This window comes from Pollicipes pollicipes, unplaced genomic scaffold, assembly GCF_011947565.3.
Source record: "Pollicipes pollicipes isolate AB1234 unplaced genomic scaffold, Ppol_2.1 Scaffold_4295;HRSCAF=5057_pilon_pilon_pilon, whole genome shotgun sequence".
NCBI classification, from domain to species: domain Eukaryota; kingdom Metazoa; phylum Arthropoda; class Thecostraca; order Pollicipedomorpha; family Pollicipedidae; genus Pollicipes; species Pollicipes pollicipes.
In genome coordinates, this window is record NW_023596461.1 from 30,364,064 (window position 1) to 30,380,077 (window position 16,014).

The following is a 16,014-nucleotide window of genomic DNA, read 5'->3' on the forward strand; positions in this document are numbered from 1 at the left end:
TCGTGTCTGCTCGACCAACGAACAGTCGACGGCATGTTTGGCGTAGAGATGCGATGTGAAGGTCACGTGGAGGACGTCACGTGGGTCGCGTTTTGCACCTGTCTGGTCTGTCCTAACCTGCCGCCCGTCCCGTGATCCTGTGCTTCAATCATGACGTCAGGGATGCCTCGCCCTGACCCGTGGCGTCCCACAGAATTTGCAGCCGATTCACATCGTCAGTCCTCAGTTCTGCTCCGTCTTCTACCGTCGTGTTTTCCACGTATTGGCTCCTTCCGCCACGCACACGCATTTCCATATCAAACACTTCACTGATTTGGGCACTAGGCTATACGCGAGATGTAAGAGATGTGGGCGGCGAATAGCAGGCTGGTAGGCTGGCTGGCGGCGTGGCAGAATATTCCGCGTGATGCGGCCTGTTTATCGGCGTATTTCCTCGAGCAGCAGGCGCGAAGCGAGTGAGTCGCCGCTTCGCCCGTGAACATGACTTAACTCCAGCGCCAGCGCGGCGGCACCATCTGCCTCAGGCGAGACCCGCGATGTCGCGCCTCCACCTTGAGGTGGAGGTGCGGCGGCGAGGCGAGGCTCCCTCCGGCGGCTCATCTCCCCGGGCCTTGCGGCGAGCCGCGTGCCAGTATGCAAAGTGTATCCGCACGTTGGCGTGCATTATAATTAGGCAGCTCTGTATTCATTGGCAGCGCACGTTCCGCTCTGCGGCGGGGGTGGGTAGCCGCCGGCAGCGGCACCGCGCGCCTTCTTGATTTTCCGACCTGCGAGAGGCGCCTGCTGGGACATCAGGCCGGCGCGCCGCGGGCCGGCCGAATGCTTTCGCTACCCTTCATCACCCGCGCTGCTAATGACATACGTGGGCTGGCGGCGCCTCGTTCTCTACGCCGATACCGGCACAGGCTTTTGATATTCGACCCTGCCATATCTCACGTTGACGCCTTCGGCAGGGAGGCAAGGTGCGGGATCGTTTCCTGTTTCCGTAATGACCCTGTCGCTTTTAATCACTGGCATGCGCGTTGCCGCAAGCGCGTTTTGTCATGAGAAGGCGGTGCGAGGGGGAAATCAGGTGGTCAGTACTGTTTTGGTAACAAAAATACTTGACGGACGGATGGTTGTTTGTCACATCATCCTGGGGCTGTGGGTCAATGTCTGCATGGACATTAAGTTCATTTGATAGGTAAAAAAATTTGTAGGGTACGCCATTGGTGTTGACGGTCACTGCGAGACAATTTTTCACTTAACACGCGGCCGGGTGGCCGGTTGGATACCCTTCTCTCAGGTGGGGGGGTCAATTTGAGCCCCTGAGATCTCGTGAACTAAGAGAGCTAGCGACACCAAATTCACATGGTGTGTTAGCCGTACGTGAACTCATCTAGCTCAACGTTTGAGGGCTCCTAGGCTGGGTCCTTAGGGTCAAATTAGGTCAAACAATGTCAGACTTCAAAGTTTGTCTCCGAAGTGTCCTCAGAACCTAGATACCTGTCCTAAGCAAAAGACCACATGCTCATTTAAGGTCATTCACCTTGTTTGATCCTTTGAAAGTCATGGTGACCAAAATCATGCGAGCTTGCTTTAAGTTTTGCATTTGAATAAGCGACAGAGAGTATGCTAAGCAGTATGTCCCTAACAACAAAATGTTGACCCAGGTCATTTTAGGTCAGTGACCTATTCTGACGTTTAAGAAGCCCAAGGAAGATGCCTCATGCGGTTCTTATTATCAATAAATTTGAAATGAACACCAGAAGCTACCTCATACAGCAAGCCATAAAGTAATAAAACAGGTTAGTTTTGGCCTTGGTCTGACCCTGATAACTGACCCTAGGTCAATGGAATCCCTTCATTCAACTGATGTGTTGACTAAGAGAGTATCTCTGGAATGTATAGATTTACCTAACCCTCCGTTGTCGCATCAGATTGAAGGATTCCTTAGAAATTGACTTCACTGAATCCATGGTCTGATTTTGACCCGCTGTTGGTCAGCGACCTTTCAAGGTGCATCTAAATATCTTATTTCAAGCGATCTGCTATTCAATTGTCTAGAGCTGCGCGAAATTTGGCGTGGATACACCGTGCTGTTCGGAGACCATTCCGGAAAAAACCTTCGGAGGGTCAATTTGACCCCCACCCGAGGCGTGTTAAAAGCTTGGCTAGGTATTATGCGCCATGCATGCATATCTGCACATATAAAAACATACGCGAGCATAAGATGTTCAACCCTGTAATTGTTTGGAACCCATCTTACGGGCAGTTCTCTTAAGAATTTATTGAAACCACAAAACCAGCGTGGTTTCGAGGTTTTTAGCGGCTGAACTGAAAATATGAGCTTTTTACGATATCAGGGCACAACTTTTGCCTTCTTTCCCAATTTGTTGCAGTGTTTTTCATACATTTTTCAGCCGATATTCAAATGGCAAATTTAACAGTGTCAAATACCAGATAAAATGGCTTATCACTAGTCGTAAGAATCGTGACTGGCCGCAACATTTCGCGACGAACGTGATCAGTTTGTTATGCAGCACTTTAAAGCGTCGCGCCACAAGCAATGATTGTGCGAAGATAGTGAAGGTCGCTAACGTTTCCAGCTGATCGTACTATGACGTCAAAAGGCCAAAATCGCGATTGTTTCAGCTGCTTATAGAACCATGTTATCGAGAAATGTAGGGCTACAGGGATGCGGTATTGCAAAATACGTAGGGGAGAGAAAGGGAATCGGGAGGTGGGTGCATGAAGAAAAATGGCTTAGCCGGCCTTCGTAATGAGCTAAGAGCAGTTTTATTCCCAAATTTGGCGCATTTTTTCGCAGTTTGGAGCAGGGGTGCAGTTTTGCAAAATTAAGGTTGTGGGATGAAGCTCAAAATTGAGATAAATGCAGAATAATGGGGAAAAATAATCATTAAAAATAGGAAATTGCATCCCTGGTTGGGAGGTACAACGCCCCCTCACTAAACTGATTGGGAAACTACACGACTTTAGGCTGGTTATGTTAAGCGTGCCTTTATCTTGTTGTTGTTGTGTTGCCTAAGAAACTATTTCAGAAATGTATGCCTTCGTCTTATGCTCTGTTGTTGCATCAGATCGAATGATTCCCTAAAAATTTTCTGTACTGACAACCACAGCCCGACTGACCTGCCACAGGACAGAGGCCTTTCCAGGCTCATCTAGTTTAAAACCAATGTTTTTAAATTGCCTACATCTATACAGGTTTTGGCACGGCTACGCCCCGCCGTTCGGAAATTGTTTTCTAAAAATCGTGGTAAAATTGTTCCGCAGCCGGGCGCGTCTTAACCTCATTTGATCAGAGCGATAGGTAGATAGGATCCGTTCCTCGAAGGCAAGTAATGGAGCAATCTTTCCTTTCGCACAAGGCCCATGGAAATCCGTAAGACAGCATCCGATCTACAGCCCCCCTGAAAAATGCACCTTTAACCGTAAACCGTATGGGCTGGCAGGGAAACTGTACCACGGACTGGTTGCACCGCCAACGCAATTCTTTGAAAAACGGCTGCAATACTCGTAATTTGGTCTGTCATCCTTTTCGTAATCCCGTCAGCAATCCTGTCGATAATCCACCAAACGTCTGGGCTCAGCGTGCTTGATGGCCATAAGGTTTTGCACCATTTCTTTTGGTCGTGAAGTACTGATTATGATTTTTTTTTTCAAATTTCGAAGTTATATAACGGCAAAGATACACATTTTCTGCGCACTGGCTCCAGGCATTCACATCTTGCATGCATATGTTTTTGTTAAATCGGCTACCACGCTCACCCTGTACGAAGCCTGCCGCTTCTTCGTCCGTGAGTCGTCGTCCTGGATGACGCTGGCAGACGTCTGTGGACCCACGTTGAATTCCAAGGAGCTTTGAGCAATGTACGTACGTGTTATTCACGTGCTTTTCCTTTGCGTGATCCTACTCAAGCGTCTAAGAAAAGGATTTTTGGTTGAAAGTGTTTGATCGGTAAACAGTGCAATACTGGAATGCTTGATCTGTTAACATTTCTTTTGTCACATCCATATTTTTCCTGTTACATTCTGTTTTGTGGTTGCCGGCGTAATGATAACAGCCACCATTTTATTGCATTACCATGCCTCCCGAAACAAAATAACAATCTAACAAAACTAATTACAAAGAAAGGGAGCACACCGTTTGCGTGAGGAACGTTCAAGCGCGTCGGCGTTTGTCGATATGGCCTGCCCGACAAATACGTCCATTAATCTGGAGAGGGGCCGCTATGCTGGCGGTCGGCGTTGTACTGCCGATCGGTGGACCGGTGGCCGGGACGCTCGTCACTCTGTCCATGGCCAGCAGGAGGCCAAGTCGGGTCCGATCCGTCTGTAATTCGACTGTCAATGAGCACAGGCTCTGCGCTGCACACCAGGCCGATAATGAGCCGGGTTCCGCTAAGACACCGGGTGGAGGTAGTCGTAGATATTTTGTACAGAGGTGGTCAAAGTAGAATGTGTGGATCATATTTCGCCGCCGGTTCTCGGTGAGGCTGCGCAGGTTGCAAAATCTCCATGAGCTTCCACTTTCTTGTAGTTGACAGGGATGAGGCTGTGACGTGGTCAGTTAGCATTCATCTTTTGCTGATTTTAGTGCTCTTTACAGCTCTTTATGAGTTAAATGTTTAGGATCCTGTCCTGCCCGGCTCGGCTAGTGGGGACCCAATCCGCCGGCGAATCCACCTTTTCCAAATGTATAAATCCAGTCCGGTATTGTCCGGCATACGAGAGCAATTCGTACTTGTGAATCTGTGCCAATCGGCTCTCACCTTTGATCTGCCACAATAACAAATGTTGTGCTCATTAATAAGCATAAGTCTCCTTATTCATTCATTTTCGTTGAAAAAAGTAATACAATCACCCGCCACGAATATGTAAGTGCTGACAAATAACCTGGCTTGTCAGAAGGAAATCAAATTTCACATTGTGATCAGAGACAGACAAAGAATGATACGATGTCCCGTGGCTGTGGTGCGCCGGAATTTATGCTTTCTTGTGATCAGCAAGCTGAAAAATTATAACTAACACTTAATCGAGTGTCAGAACGTTTTAGTGATTGGAAGCCGACAGTCATACGTATTTCGTGCGCCGCGATTGCCTCTGATACGGCAATGTAATGTCAAATGAGGTGAGGACGGTGGGGTTTTGCCAGATTTGCCAAAAGTTAATGACAGGTATGTATTTGGGGTCTGTCATCGGTGCATATCTTATATACATATTTGCCATCGGTCACTATATTCGTTATCGCGCAGGCTACTCTACGGCTTGGCAAATTTGTAATCGAAAGGCATTAGTGGGCTGTCTGTGATGGGACGCTCGGCCTCACCTTAACCGCTCTGCCCTTCTGCCGCACAGATGGCATTTCCTCTTAAATATTTGCACGAGAGAGTTACAGACTGCATATCGACTGTTGCATTGCTGACATCTAAATGCGCACGTGTGATGTCAAATACACAGAAAGCAAAGTCATTGGGTGCTAGTGGTTTACTTTTTTGGCAGAATGCAAAAATTTCCATTATGCAGATAAACGCAGCAGTGTGATAACTGTATTAAAGCTTCATGGTCGAGGACTTGATTTTTCACGTTACTGGACGAGGCGTAGCGGAATCTAATAGATTAGAAAAATCAGTTGGTAAGACCATAACATGATTTAGTGTGCAACGCTAGCGCGCACAGACATTTCTTGGAGCGTGGAAAGTAAAGCACGTGAAAAGTAAAGCAGATACAGGAAAAAGCAATTGCGTGTTTAGCAGGGCAACAGCTTGGAAATTGCAAATTTTTGGAGTCAAACAAGGTGGAAACGAATAAATTTTGTGCAAAATTGGATGCGTTTGATGCTTCGCAGCTTTATGTCAACATGCAGCAAGTAACGCGATGCGTCACGAGAGTAGTTACTCACAAACCCACCGAAAAAGTAGTTGCGCGGGGAGCTTCAAAACCTGACAGTTAACTGTGAATAGGAACCTCGTCTGTGCAAAAACGAGACAGTGTTTTTCTGCAGGTCGGGTGTTCTTGCAGTACACAGTTTCTTTTAATGACAAAATTCGGTATCTTATAGTATCAAATCAAAGGTCTTCATTTATATGCGACGTCACTTACACTATAATGGTTGCTTGTCCCACGGCACAGCACGGGACGGCACGGGACGGACCTTGTCTTGTTTCGCCCCGTCTTTTCGCCGGTCCTGTCATCTGCCCCCCCCCCCTCACCATCCCTCTGTTCATGTCACAAGTGATCTGTCCTATGGTCTTCCCCATTTCATGCTGTACTCTCCTCCAGCCCGCATTGTCCCTCGTGATATCGCGCCCCCTGCCCTGTGTTGTCCTTGGTCCCGCTCTGTTCTTTGCCCTGCTTTGTTATTGGTCCTACCCTGACATTTGTCCAGCCCTGCCAGATGTCTCGCCCTGTGGTATGTGCTGTGCTGCCCTGCCTTGCTCTGTGTTGCCATCTTCTTCACCAGAGGATGGGAAGGGCATGGAGGGAAGACCTGAGGGCAGAGACCTCTGTCCTATCTTGATCTGGCCTTCCTTACAGTCCTTGCCTGACTTCTGTCCTTATTTTGTCTCCAGTTCTCCTTGTTCTTAATCCAAACTCTGTGCTGTTCTACGCAGGTCTTTGGTCTGTTCCCTTTGCTGTTTATTAGTGTTTTTGGGTGCGCCGACTTATGAGTTCATCTTATGCATTGAGCTGTTGTCGATCATGTCCCCTAATCTTTCTGTGAGCGCGCCTCGTTCGGTCATCGATTTTGTCTTCTGACCAGTCTGCGATTACGCCTTGGTCTGTCCTCGATGATAACTCCGAACGTGGCTAATGTGATTATGCATTGGTCTGTTATCGATCCTGTTACCTTCCTGTTTTTTTTTGCCTTCGGTGTCACCTTCTGGCCTGTCCCCTGCCCCATACACGTACAGTTCTCTGTTGTGACCCCTCTCCCCGGTCCTGTGTTGTGCTGCTCCGTCCCGTGTCGGGCGCGGTGCAGCATGATGCCACGGTTTATACCCTGTGTCCTGTCATGCTGCATGGCATGTCGGGCATGCCGCCTTTCTGTGCCATCGTGAGACTTGGCTGTGATTGGCAATAGCTATATCAGGAGCCAAGTTGTCGGTTTTGTAAGCTTAAAGGGCATATCCATAACCGCTGGAATTCGTTTACTGAAACTGAAACTTTTCCTGAATGAAAGTGCTAGGTTGAATCATATGACTTTCTAATCCCGAATAAAACAGTGTCCCAGGAGGCAACGCCCTGGCAGAACAGCATTATGGGGACTGCAACACATTAGGTCGTCACGCTCCACCCATCATACCATATCATGGATATAATATGTTTCACTTAAGCTCCAGCTCAAATTACGACGACGGTAGGGATTTCGGCATAGCAGACGAAACGAATTCGGATGAAGTCGTATGCTGCCCCAAAACAGCCGTAGATGGCGCAATGCGTGGTTTTCAAGCGTGGGTGTAGGAATGACATGTCGGTTGGAAGGGAAAATCCACTGAATAATTCTGCTGCGAAAAGCTCGTGTTGCCGATATCAAAGGCTAGTACTTCATTACATGGCATAGACTTGTCGATTTAGTGTTCATCGTGTGTAAGGAAAATCTGTGGAAGTCATAAGAATAGGCGATCGGAGTCATTGTAGAGTAAGGAATGTTGCAGCATGAAAAATTGTAATCCCAGCCTTATTTGGCATGTCTTATTGCTCTTATATGTACGTTGCCTCCAGAATTTGTGTGATGCTCCACCTGTGAGCATAGGCCTGGACGAGTGTGTGTGCATGCAGTGTATGTCGCGTATAAGTGACAACTAAAGGTTTTTAGTTAGAAATAACGCCGCTTGGGACGAATGCCCTCGCGGTTCTGTCGGTCGCATTATTTACCCTAGCACTGCCATGGCAGCAGTGTTAGGGCCTGGTCACGTTGTCGAGCTGTTACGTCACGTGTTACCCTGTCAGCTGTCACGTGTTACCCCGGCACGCAGCGTGACACATCTGCGCCTGTCTGTCATGACCGCAAGCACGGGCTTGCCGCGCCGCTTGGTTCGGCCATGGCGGCAAACCACGTCCTTGCCAGGCAAAGCTGAAAGTCTATGCCCCCGTGGTGTTGAAGGTGTCATACTGTGTGCGCGGCTTCTGGCACCGGTGTGGTGGCTGGCTGGCAGTGAGGATGTCGTACTGTGTGCGCGGCTTCTGGCACCGCTGTGGTGGCTGGCTGGCAGTGAGGATGTCGTACTGTGTGCGCGGCTGCCGGCACCGCTGTGGTGGCTGGCTGGCCGTGAGGATGTCGTACTGTGTGCGCGGCTGCTGGCACCGGTGTGGTGGCTGGCTGGCAGTGAGGATGTCGTACTGTGTGCGCGGCTGCTGGCACGCGTGGTGTGCTGGCTGGCAGTGAGTGTCGTACTGTGTGCGCGGCTGCCGGCACCGGTGTGGTGGCTGGTTGGCAGTGAGGATGTCGTACTGTGTGCGCGGGTGCCGGCACCGGTGTGGTGGCTGGCTGGCAGTGAGGATGTCGTACTGTGTGCGCGGCTGCCGGCACCGGTGTGGTGGCTGGCTGGCAGTGAGGATGTCGTACTGTGTGCGCGGCTGCCGGCACCGGTGTGGTGGCTGGTTGGCCGTGAGGATGTCGTACTGTGTGCGCGGCTGTCACCGGTGGGGTGGTGTGCTGGCAGTGAGGATGTCGTACTGTGTGCGCGCTGCCGGCACCGGTGGTGGCTGGCTGGCAGTGATGTCGTACTGTGTGCGCGGCTGCCGGCACCGGTGTGGTGGCTGGCTGGCCGTGAGGATGTCGTACTGTGTGCGCGGCTGCTGGCACCGGTGTGGTGGCTGGCTGGCAGTGAGGATGTCGTACTGTGTGCGCGGGTGCCGGCACCGGTGTGGTGGCTGGTTGGCCGTGAGGATGTCGTACTGTGTGCGCGGCTTCTGGCACCGGTGTGGTGGCTGGCTGGCCGTGAGGATGTCGTACTGTGTGCGCGGGTGCGGCACCGGTGTGGTGGCTGGCTGGCAGTGAGGATGTCGTACTGTGTGCGCGGCTGCCGGCACCGGTGTGGTGGCTGGTTGACTTCCAGGTGCCAACCGCCGTGCTTTCTCGGTTTGCAATGAGACTGGATTCTGGCTCTCGCTGAATGCCTCGCCATTATAAAAGACTGGTTCCTGGGTTCTTCCTGGTTTCGGAACCAAGAACCAGGAAACGATACCGGGAAGACACCTTGAAAACCAGACACATGTCTGGACTGAGTCTGACCGCGTCTGATCTGCGTCACACGATAATATCGCTCTGGTGGCATGGTGGGGATCAACGTTTCGTCCTTCCTCTCTGTTGAGTATGCAAGGCTGTTGTGTTTTATTAAGGTCTAAGAACATGCGTATTGGCAAGGCAGGTCATCATGTGGTATTGCGTTGTGTTGCGATTGCGAATCAGCGTTGCGATTCGGGTTGAATGGTCAGCTGATAATTTCATATAACGACTCACTGGCTAAACATGCTGATAGCAACATGGAACTGCAGCCGGTAACTGCCGACAGTTCAGCGTCAGCCACAGGCGGCTGATCGGTCGGCTCCGGTGCTCAGCGAGTTCGGTATCTCACGCGCCAGGCGGACAAGGGCAATTACCCGTGATGTCGATAGATGGGAGGTGAGCTGTGCGCCTTCAGCGACTGATCGATACACGGAGCGCCCGGAGCGAGCCCGCCGTCGGCCCCGGCTGTGACGCGGCCGGCCTGGCATGCGTCAGGCCGCCGCAAGAGATGGCCACCAGCCAGAGACAGATGACACCCTGTTCAGGGCTGGTACCGGCGCCTGATGGGATGAGCCGTGGCGTCCCGTCCCGCCGCGGCTCATCAGCCTCGGCTTTCAGCGGAGTTGATGATCGGCGGCGACCAGCTCTGCGCTCGCTGTGAAGCTGGACAGGTGCACCGGCTGACCACCTGTGCCACAGCCGCCGCCGGATGGCGCTGATGCATGTGTTTTTAAAGCCCATCAGGAGTAGGCGCCGTCAGAAGAAAAAAAACAGTACATCAGCTGTTCTGAACGTTCACGATCGCAAGTGATGTTAACACGCGTTGCATGAGAAAGTCATTTAAAGAGCAGGGTAAAAGATATCGGGTAGAACGACACTATCTGGGATCTAGACTACAGAATCGACGCCATCTAACAAGAATGGTGGTATAATGCTAGAAATCTACCAAATGTGCTGTCGCAATCTGAAGTACAAAGAAACACTGCCTCTGCCGCGGCTTTGTTAATAGCTGCACGTGGCTAATAATCGCTCGGGTGCCCCGCCTTAAGTGAGGCAAGTATTTTCGCCTTAAAGCGGTTGGTGGTAGCTTAAATTGGTTCACAAATGCTTTCCTGCAAAACATCTTCAAAACTACCCGAATTATTCATATGACAAGGGCAGAGAGATGGATGGAGGGAGAAAGAGGAAGAGAGAGAGAGAGAGAGAGAGAGAGAGAGAGAGAGGAGAGAGAGAGAGAGAGAGAGAGAGAGAGAGAGAGAGAGAGAGAGAAGATAGAGAGAGAGAGAGAGAGAGAGAGAGAGAGAGAGAGAGAGAGAGATGAGAGAGAGAGAGAGAGAGAGAGAGAGAGGAGAGAGAGAGAGAGAGAGAGAGAGAGAAAGGGAGATAGAAGAGTATATATGCCGATTACTTGCTGCAAGAAGTGGGAAGAACTGTTTGTCCATTCTGTTACAGGTTGATATGTGATTGAAACGTCTCATTGCAGAATGTCAGTGTCATACCAACTGGACTAAGCCGAATGACATATGTATATGTGTATATATATATATATATATATATATATATATATATATATATGTATATATATATATATTTGTGTGTGTTGTGTGTGTGTGTGTGTGTGTGTGTGTGTGTGTGTGTGTGTGTGTGTGTGCGTGTGTGTGCGTGCGTTTGCATGCGTGTGTGTGTACGCATGTATTTATACAGACATAGCCAGAATTTTGCCCCCATGTTAACAGAGCAAATGCAAACGGAATTCATGCAAGGCAAGTGCAGAAACAACGCAGCACAGTACGAATTTACACATTTTAGGACTACTATATTGCTACAATATGTTTGCCCGGTGGACCAGCCGGTGTGTCAGGCTGACACCCAAGGCTGCATCAGGAGCTGTGCAAACCTGGCTGCGAACAGGAAGATGGGCCTCTTCACTGCTGCAGGGGGAACCCAGGTCTCCCCGGTTGGTGTCCCGACGGGACATTGCGGCGTGGTGTGTAAGATTAGTCTCGGGAATTCGTAACTATAAACCCCGGATTGCTAGTGGTATGGAAAATAGCAGACTCTCGCCAAACCCGTCTGCCGCGCATCACCACTCGCTGTGTGTGTGTGAAGACCCTTCACCGTATTACTCCGCCCTTGGCCGCCAGCCTGATCCCGACCCTGCGCCGGCAGGTGGTGGACCCGGGCGACGACACCGAGTGCGTGACCTGCCGGCTGGGCACATTGCCGGACGTGACGCACATGCGCTGCGAGCCGCTGCCCGAGGCGTACCTGCGCGCCGACTCGTCCTGGGCCATCGGTGCCATGTCGTTCTCGGCGGCCGGCATCGTGCTCACCTGCCTGGTGATAGCTGCCTTCATCCGGCACGTGGACACACCCGTGGTGCGCGCCTCCGGCCGCGAGCTCAGCTTCGTCCTGCTGTATGGCATCCTGCTGTGCTACGCCATGACGTTCGTGCTGGTGCTGCGGCCTAGCGACGTAGTGTGCGGCCTGCAGCAGTTCGGCATCGGCTTCTGCTTCAGTGTGGTGTACAGCGCGCTGCTAACCAAGACCAATAGGATCGCGCGCATCTTCAACGCAGGAAAGAAGTCGGCGGCGCGACCGCACTTCATCACTCCGGCCTCACAGCTGGTTATTTGCTCACTGCTCATCCTGGTCCAGGTGAGAGTCATCTTTACACTGGCTGTACTCGCTGAGAGGAGTTGTTCAGTGCTCGTCCTCATCTAGTTTATAGTGGCGCGCCGCCTAGAATTCTTTGTTTAAAGGGAGTCACTTTTATTTATCTAGGGATTTGAACTGAAAAGCCATCTTGAAGATCATTCGGCGGAGTTCACAGCCGTGCTGTTCTTAAAGCCTAAAACCCTCTAGTTTCTGAGCTAATCGCCCGCGGAGATATCCAGACTTTTTCGCGCAGGCTATCTCAAGGTCATTAAAGCACGTACGACGCTGTGAAAATGCCGTTCAAATGCAACCACCCCATTGGCCGTGCGTCGTTCAAGGCCAAAAAGAAGATAATCGTCGAGCCCTTCATATTTGGTGTTAGTCAGCAAAGCTTCCAAGTTTAACGGACACTCATTGCCGCTCAGTCACTGCTATGCAGTCTCCGCAAGTTGCAACCACGACTCACGTTTTGGCTGAATAATACAAGAAGTTGGACATGGCTCCCAGTTGTTACGAAAATGAGAATTGTCACCGAATAACTTGAGAAAAGTGCAACAATTGAGTACGTCGATGCAAGAAAATGCCTTAAACTCACGGGTAAATATGCAAGAACACCGCGAGAAAGGGCCAAAGGCCCAGCACATGACGATATTTGGCTCAGTGAACACCTCCAGCAGAGCCACGGTCAGTTCTTGGGAAGTGCTCTGTCTGAGTACCAGGGTGACAGCGACCCACGACGCAGTAACGTCATTGTCCACAACAATTCTTCTACTTAGAATATGCCAATAGTTATAAGAGAGCTATTCCATCAAATCGGAGGTTCCAACATTTTTTAATGTGACACATTCCCTTTGAATAGAAGTCGTTGAGTTCAAGTAAAACCTGTTAGCATAGGCGCGCTCTTTGCTGTCTTCTGGTTCTAAAAAATATCTGGGTTGGTTAAGCTTAGGTCTGAATCACCTGGGTGACCTCTCAGGCCATCATAACATCATCACAGCTGAATTGTACAACAAAGTACACGATGTAGTAGTACCATCAGTTACCGGCAGCTGCCATACTTGCCAAGATGGCGGGACAAGGAAAACACCGATGTGACTATTATCCTTGGAGCTGTCCATCTGTACTTGTTTTCTCCGAGGGTCACTTTGTGACCTCCGAAGTCAAGCTAGGCCGGTGGCATTATTCATGTATTTCATCGTTATGCAGTGCAGATAATTATGGCAAGAACTTGAGATAATGCAGGATGCAGTATAGTTGGAGACAAACGCTTCCGGATCTTTCGAACTATCTGATCTGAGATTGCGTGTTCTACACATGCAAGTTATTAGCCATCTGACATCAACATTTACCCGTTTTAAATTCCGATTTACCTACTTCAGCTTCATCTAGTTGCGCTATCGCGATGGTTTGTACTCATACGTGATTTAGATGTTTATAAAAACGACGTGGGCTTTTCACATGTCCTGTAATGTTTTCAAGACCCACTGATCAGTGATTCTGAGTGTGCTTGGATGCACAATGGAGGAAAACTTCCACGGTTTGATTCAGTCACATTGGTGCGATGGTGCTGGCAACGCCAGGGTGTCTGGCCACTCGCGACCCTGTTTTTTTTTTTAGATAACTCCTGAGGTATCAGGCCCTAACAGTCGGATCGGACGAGATCGAACGGCAATCTATGATCCTGGTCAATCCCGCTCTGACATTGCTGAGCATGCCTTCTTTGCGTGACTGATAGGCAACAGGACATTCTAAGTACCAACAATCATGGCATCTGGTGAGGGTTTTGAAACCTCTGGCATTCAAAATATTCCTCTCACAGTCTTTCAGACGGCTCCAAAGAAAACAGCATCTTGTTTGTGTCCTTCTAGATTGTATTTAGGTGTTTAGGAGTCTGTCAGTTTCAGTCCAGGTTAGGTAAGTTTAAAGCTAGTTAAGGAAATGGGACGTTATTTGTTCTGCTTTTTCCGCCTTTATATGACATGGCATGAGTGATTTGGAAATGTTTATAAGACCTTTTACGACTTTTTTCGGTTGTGTAGTGTAATATTGCATAGGTTGAGTGACTGCGACTAGTAAACGATCTCAATCAGTTGGTGGGTTTCGTCAAAACGATCAGAAAGTAGAAAGAAAACATCACATTGCTACCTGTAGCGGCAAAACTCACCATGCTAACTTTCATTTAAGAAGCCCTAGCGCTCTGACCTGACTAAGAAGGGACAAAGGGTGTGCTCGAGAATGTGTCAAATTGTTCATCTGTCGGGCACTGGACATTAAGCAGTCGTACCTGGCCCGATTTGAAAATCATTTCCGAAATCCGCCAAGGGCCACTGTTGACCCCCAGGTGATCTGGGGCTAAACGTCATCATCTAACTAATCACGGCTGACAAATATCCCAGCAGTACATTCCGGGTCACTTAGTCGGCTGTTTAAATAAGATACAAAATCACGATGGCATCGAGAAATCGTGGTTGCAAATTTCATGGAATGAAATGGCTGAATTTAATAAGCAAGTCCTACGTTTTATCTACTTATGTCAGCGCAGCGTTGGACCTTGCACTCTCACAACTGTTACGAACGTATGTCGGTAAAAGCTGGGGCGTTCACTCTGGTCTGGAAGTATTTGCTCGCGTCTCTAACAAATTTTGTTTGCGTCAGGTGCGACATAGCCTTGGTATGTGGGCAGAGCTTTGTTCGTGAGATGACTTCCGTGAAGACTTGCTGCTAAGGAATGCTACTCGTGGTGAAGGATAGCGCATGTCTGTTTGTAAGATCTGGCCAGGTACAGAACACCAGTTCAGAAAATTGCCTCTTGGCTATTCTTAGAGCCCGTTTTATCATTTCTATCGCCTAGTGGCAGGGTAAACAATGTAGTTGTTGATAGGAAGGTAGTCATGCTCTGACGGAGTGACACAGTGTGTCCCTTTGCAGTTGATAGTGTCCTTTGCCTGGATGTGGACGACGCCACCGGCCGCGATGTACTATCACCCGACACCCGAGGACAACCTCCTGGTGTGCAAGGCGTCCATCAACGCCTCCTACATGGTCGGTTTCGCCTACCCGATCCTGCTGATCGTCGTATGCACCGTGTACGCCGTGCTGACGCGCAAGATCCCCGAGGCGTTCAACGAGAGCAAGTACATCGGCTTCACCATGTACACAACGTGCGTCATCTGGCTGGCCTTTGTGCCCATCTACTTCTCGACGGCCAACCACGTGGCCCTACGCATCACCACCATGTCCGTGTCCATCAGCCTGAGCGCCAGCATCGCCATCGCGTGCCTTTTCACTCCCAAGCTGTACATCATCCTGCTGCACCCGGAACGCAACGTGCGCCAGTCGATGATGTCGCAGAAGTACAGCCAGTGCAGCCAGGTGCGCACCAACATCAGCCTGTCGTCACAGCAGCGGATTGACTCCGGCACGCAGAGCGATGGTGAGTGCTGCGAGACTCCGGCACGCAGAATGATCGCGAGGACGCGAGCACTAGCGCGCCACGCGCCAGCCGCGCCTGTTATCCTGTGCGACCTGCCCGTGTGCTGCTGCGGCCTGGTTGCTGTGGTTCCACACAGCGCCAGTCTTTTTCACTAGGGCCTTCCCTTGCAATTTGTGATGCAGAGGATAAGGGTTTTGTTCTGCTCCTTTCGTGATTATTGAATTCACGTTGTATTTCTTTTTTCATACATTTACCTGCATATTACGTTTAAACTGTCTTCTGCTCCTAATGTTCGTCACGTTCAGCTACGGTTTCTTATGCCTGTTGTAGCGCGTTTTGGCAGCTGACAATTGGTCAGTGATGACAGTCATCATGAGCGGAGTTGTTGAGACTGAAATTTGCCAAGTTTCCTGAATGAACCAACGTCTGTTCCAGTTCGTACGTTAGGCTCGCTTCGGCTGGGGTAAAATATCCACTTCAAGCCGTGAGTGCTTTAATAGAGCTGCTGCTCAGATCAACTTATGGTTTATAAGAACTCCACAAGGCACTATTCCCGACAGTCACGCTTGTCTTGCACTGGGGGGGTCCATTCCGCTCAGTTTAAGGGGGGGGGAGAAATCGCACAAGCAAAAAACAGGGCCTTTCTTATGTTATTACCTCGGATTTCGGTCACTTGTTTTGCTTTAGA

The 16,014-nt window shown here is 50.0% G+C and overlaps 1 protein-coding gene across 1 annotated transcript in view; it reads left to right on the top strand.

Annotated features, from left to right (window-relative positions):
• LOC119097417 (metabotropic glutamate receptor) overlaps positions 1-16,014 on the top strand; it is a 194,481-nt gene that overhangs the window by 127,811 nt on the left and 50,656 nt on the right. The window contains exons 14-15 of the mRNA XM_037220459.1: positions 11,405-11,893; positions 14,822-15,326. Of these exons, the coding sequence (XP_037076354.1) occupies positions 11,405-11,893; positions 14,822-15,326 (994 nt within the window). The remainder of the gene's footprint in view (positions 1-11,404; positions 11,894-14,821; positions 15,327-16,014) is intronic.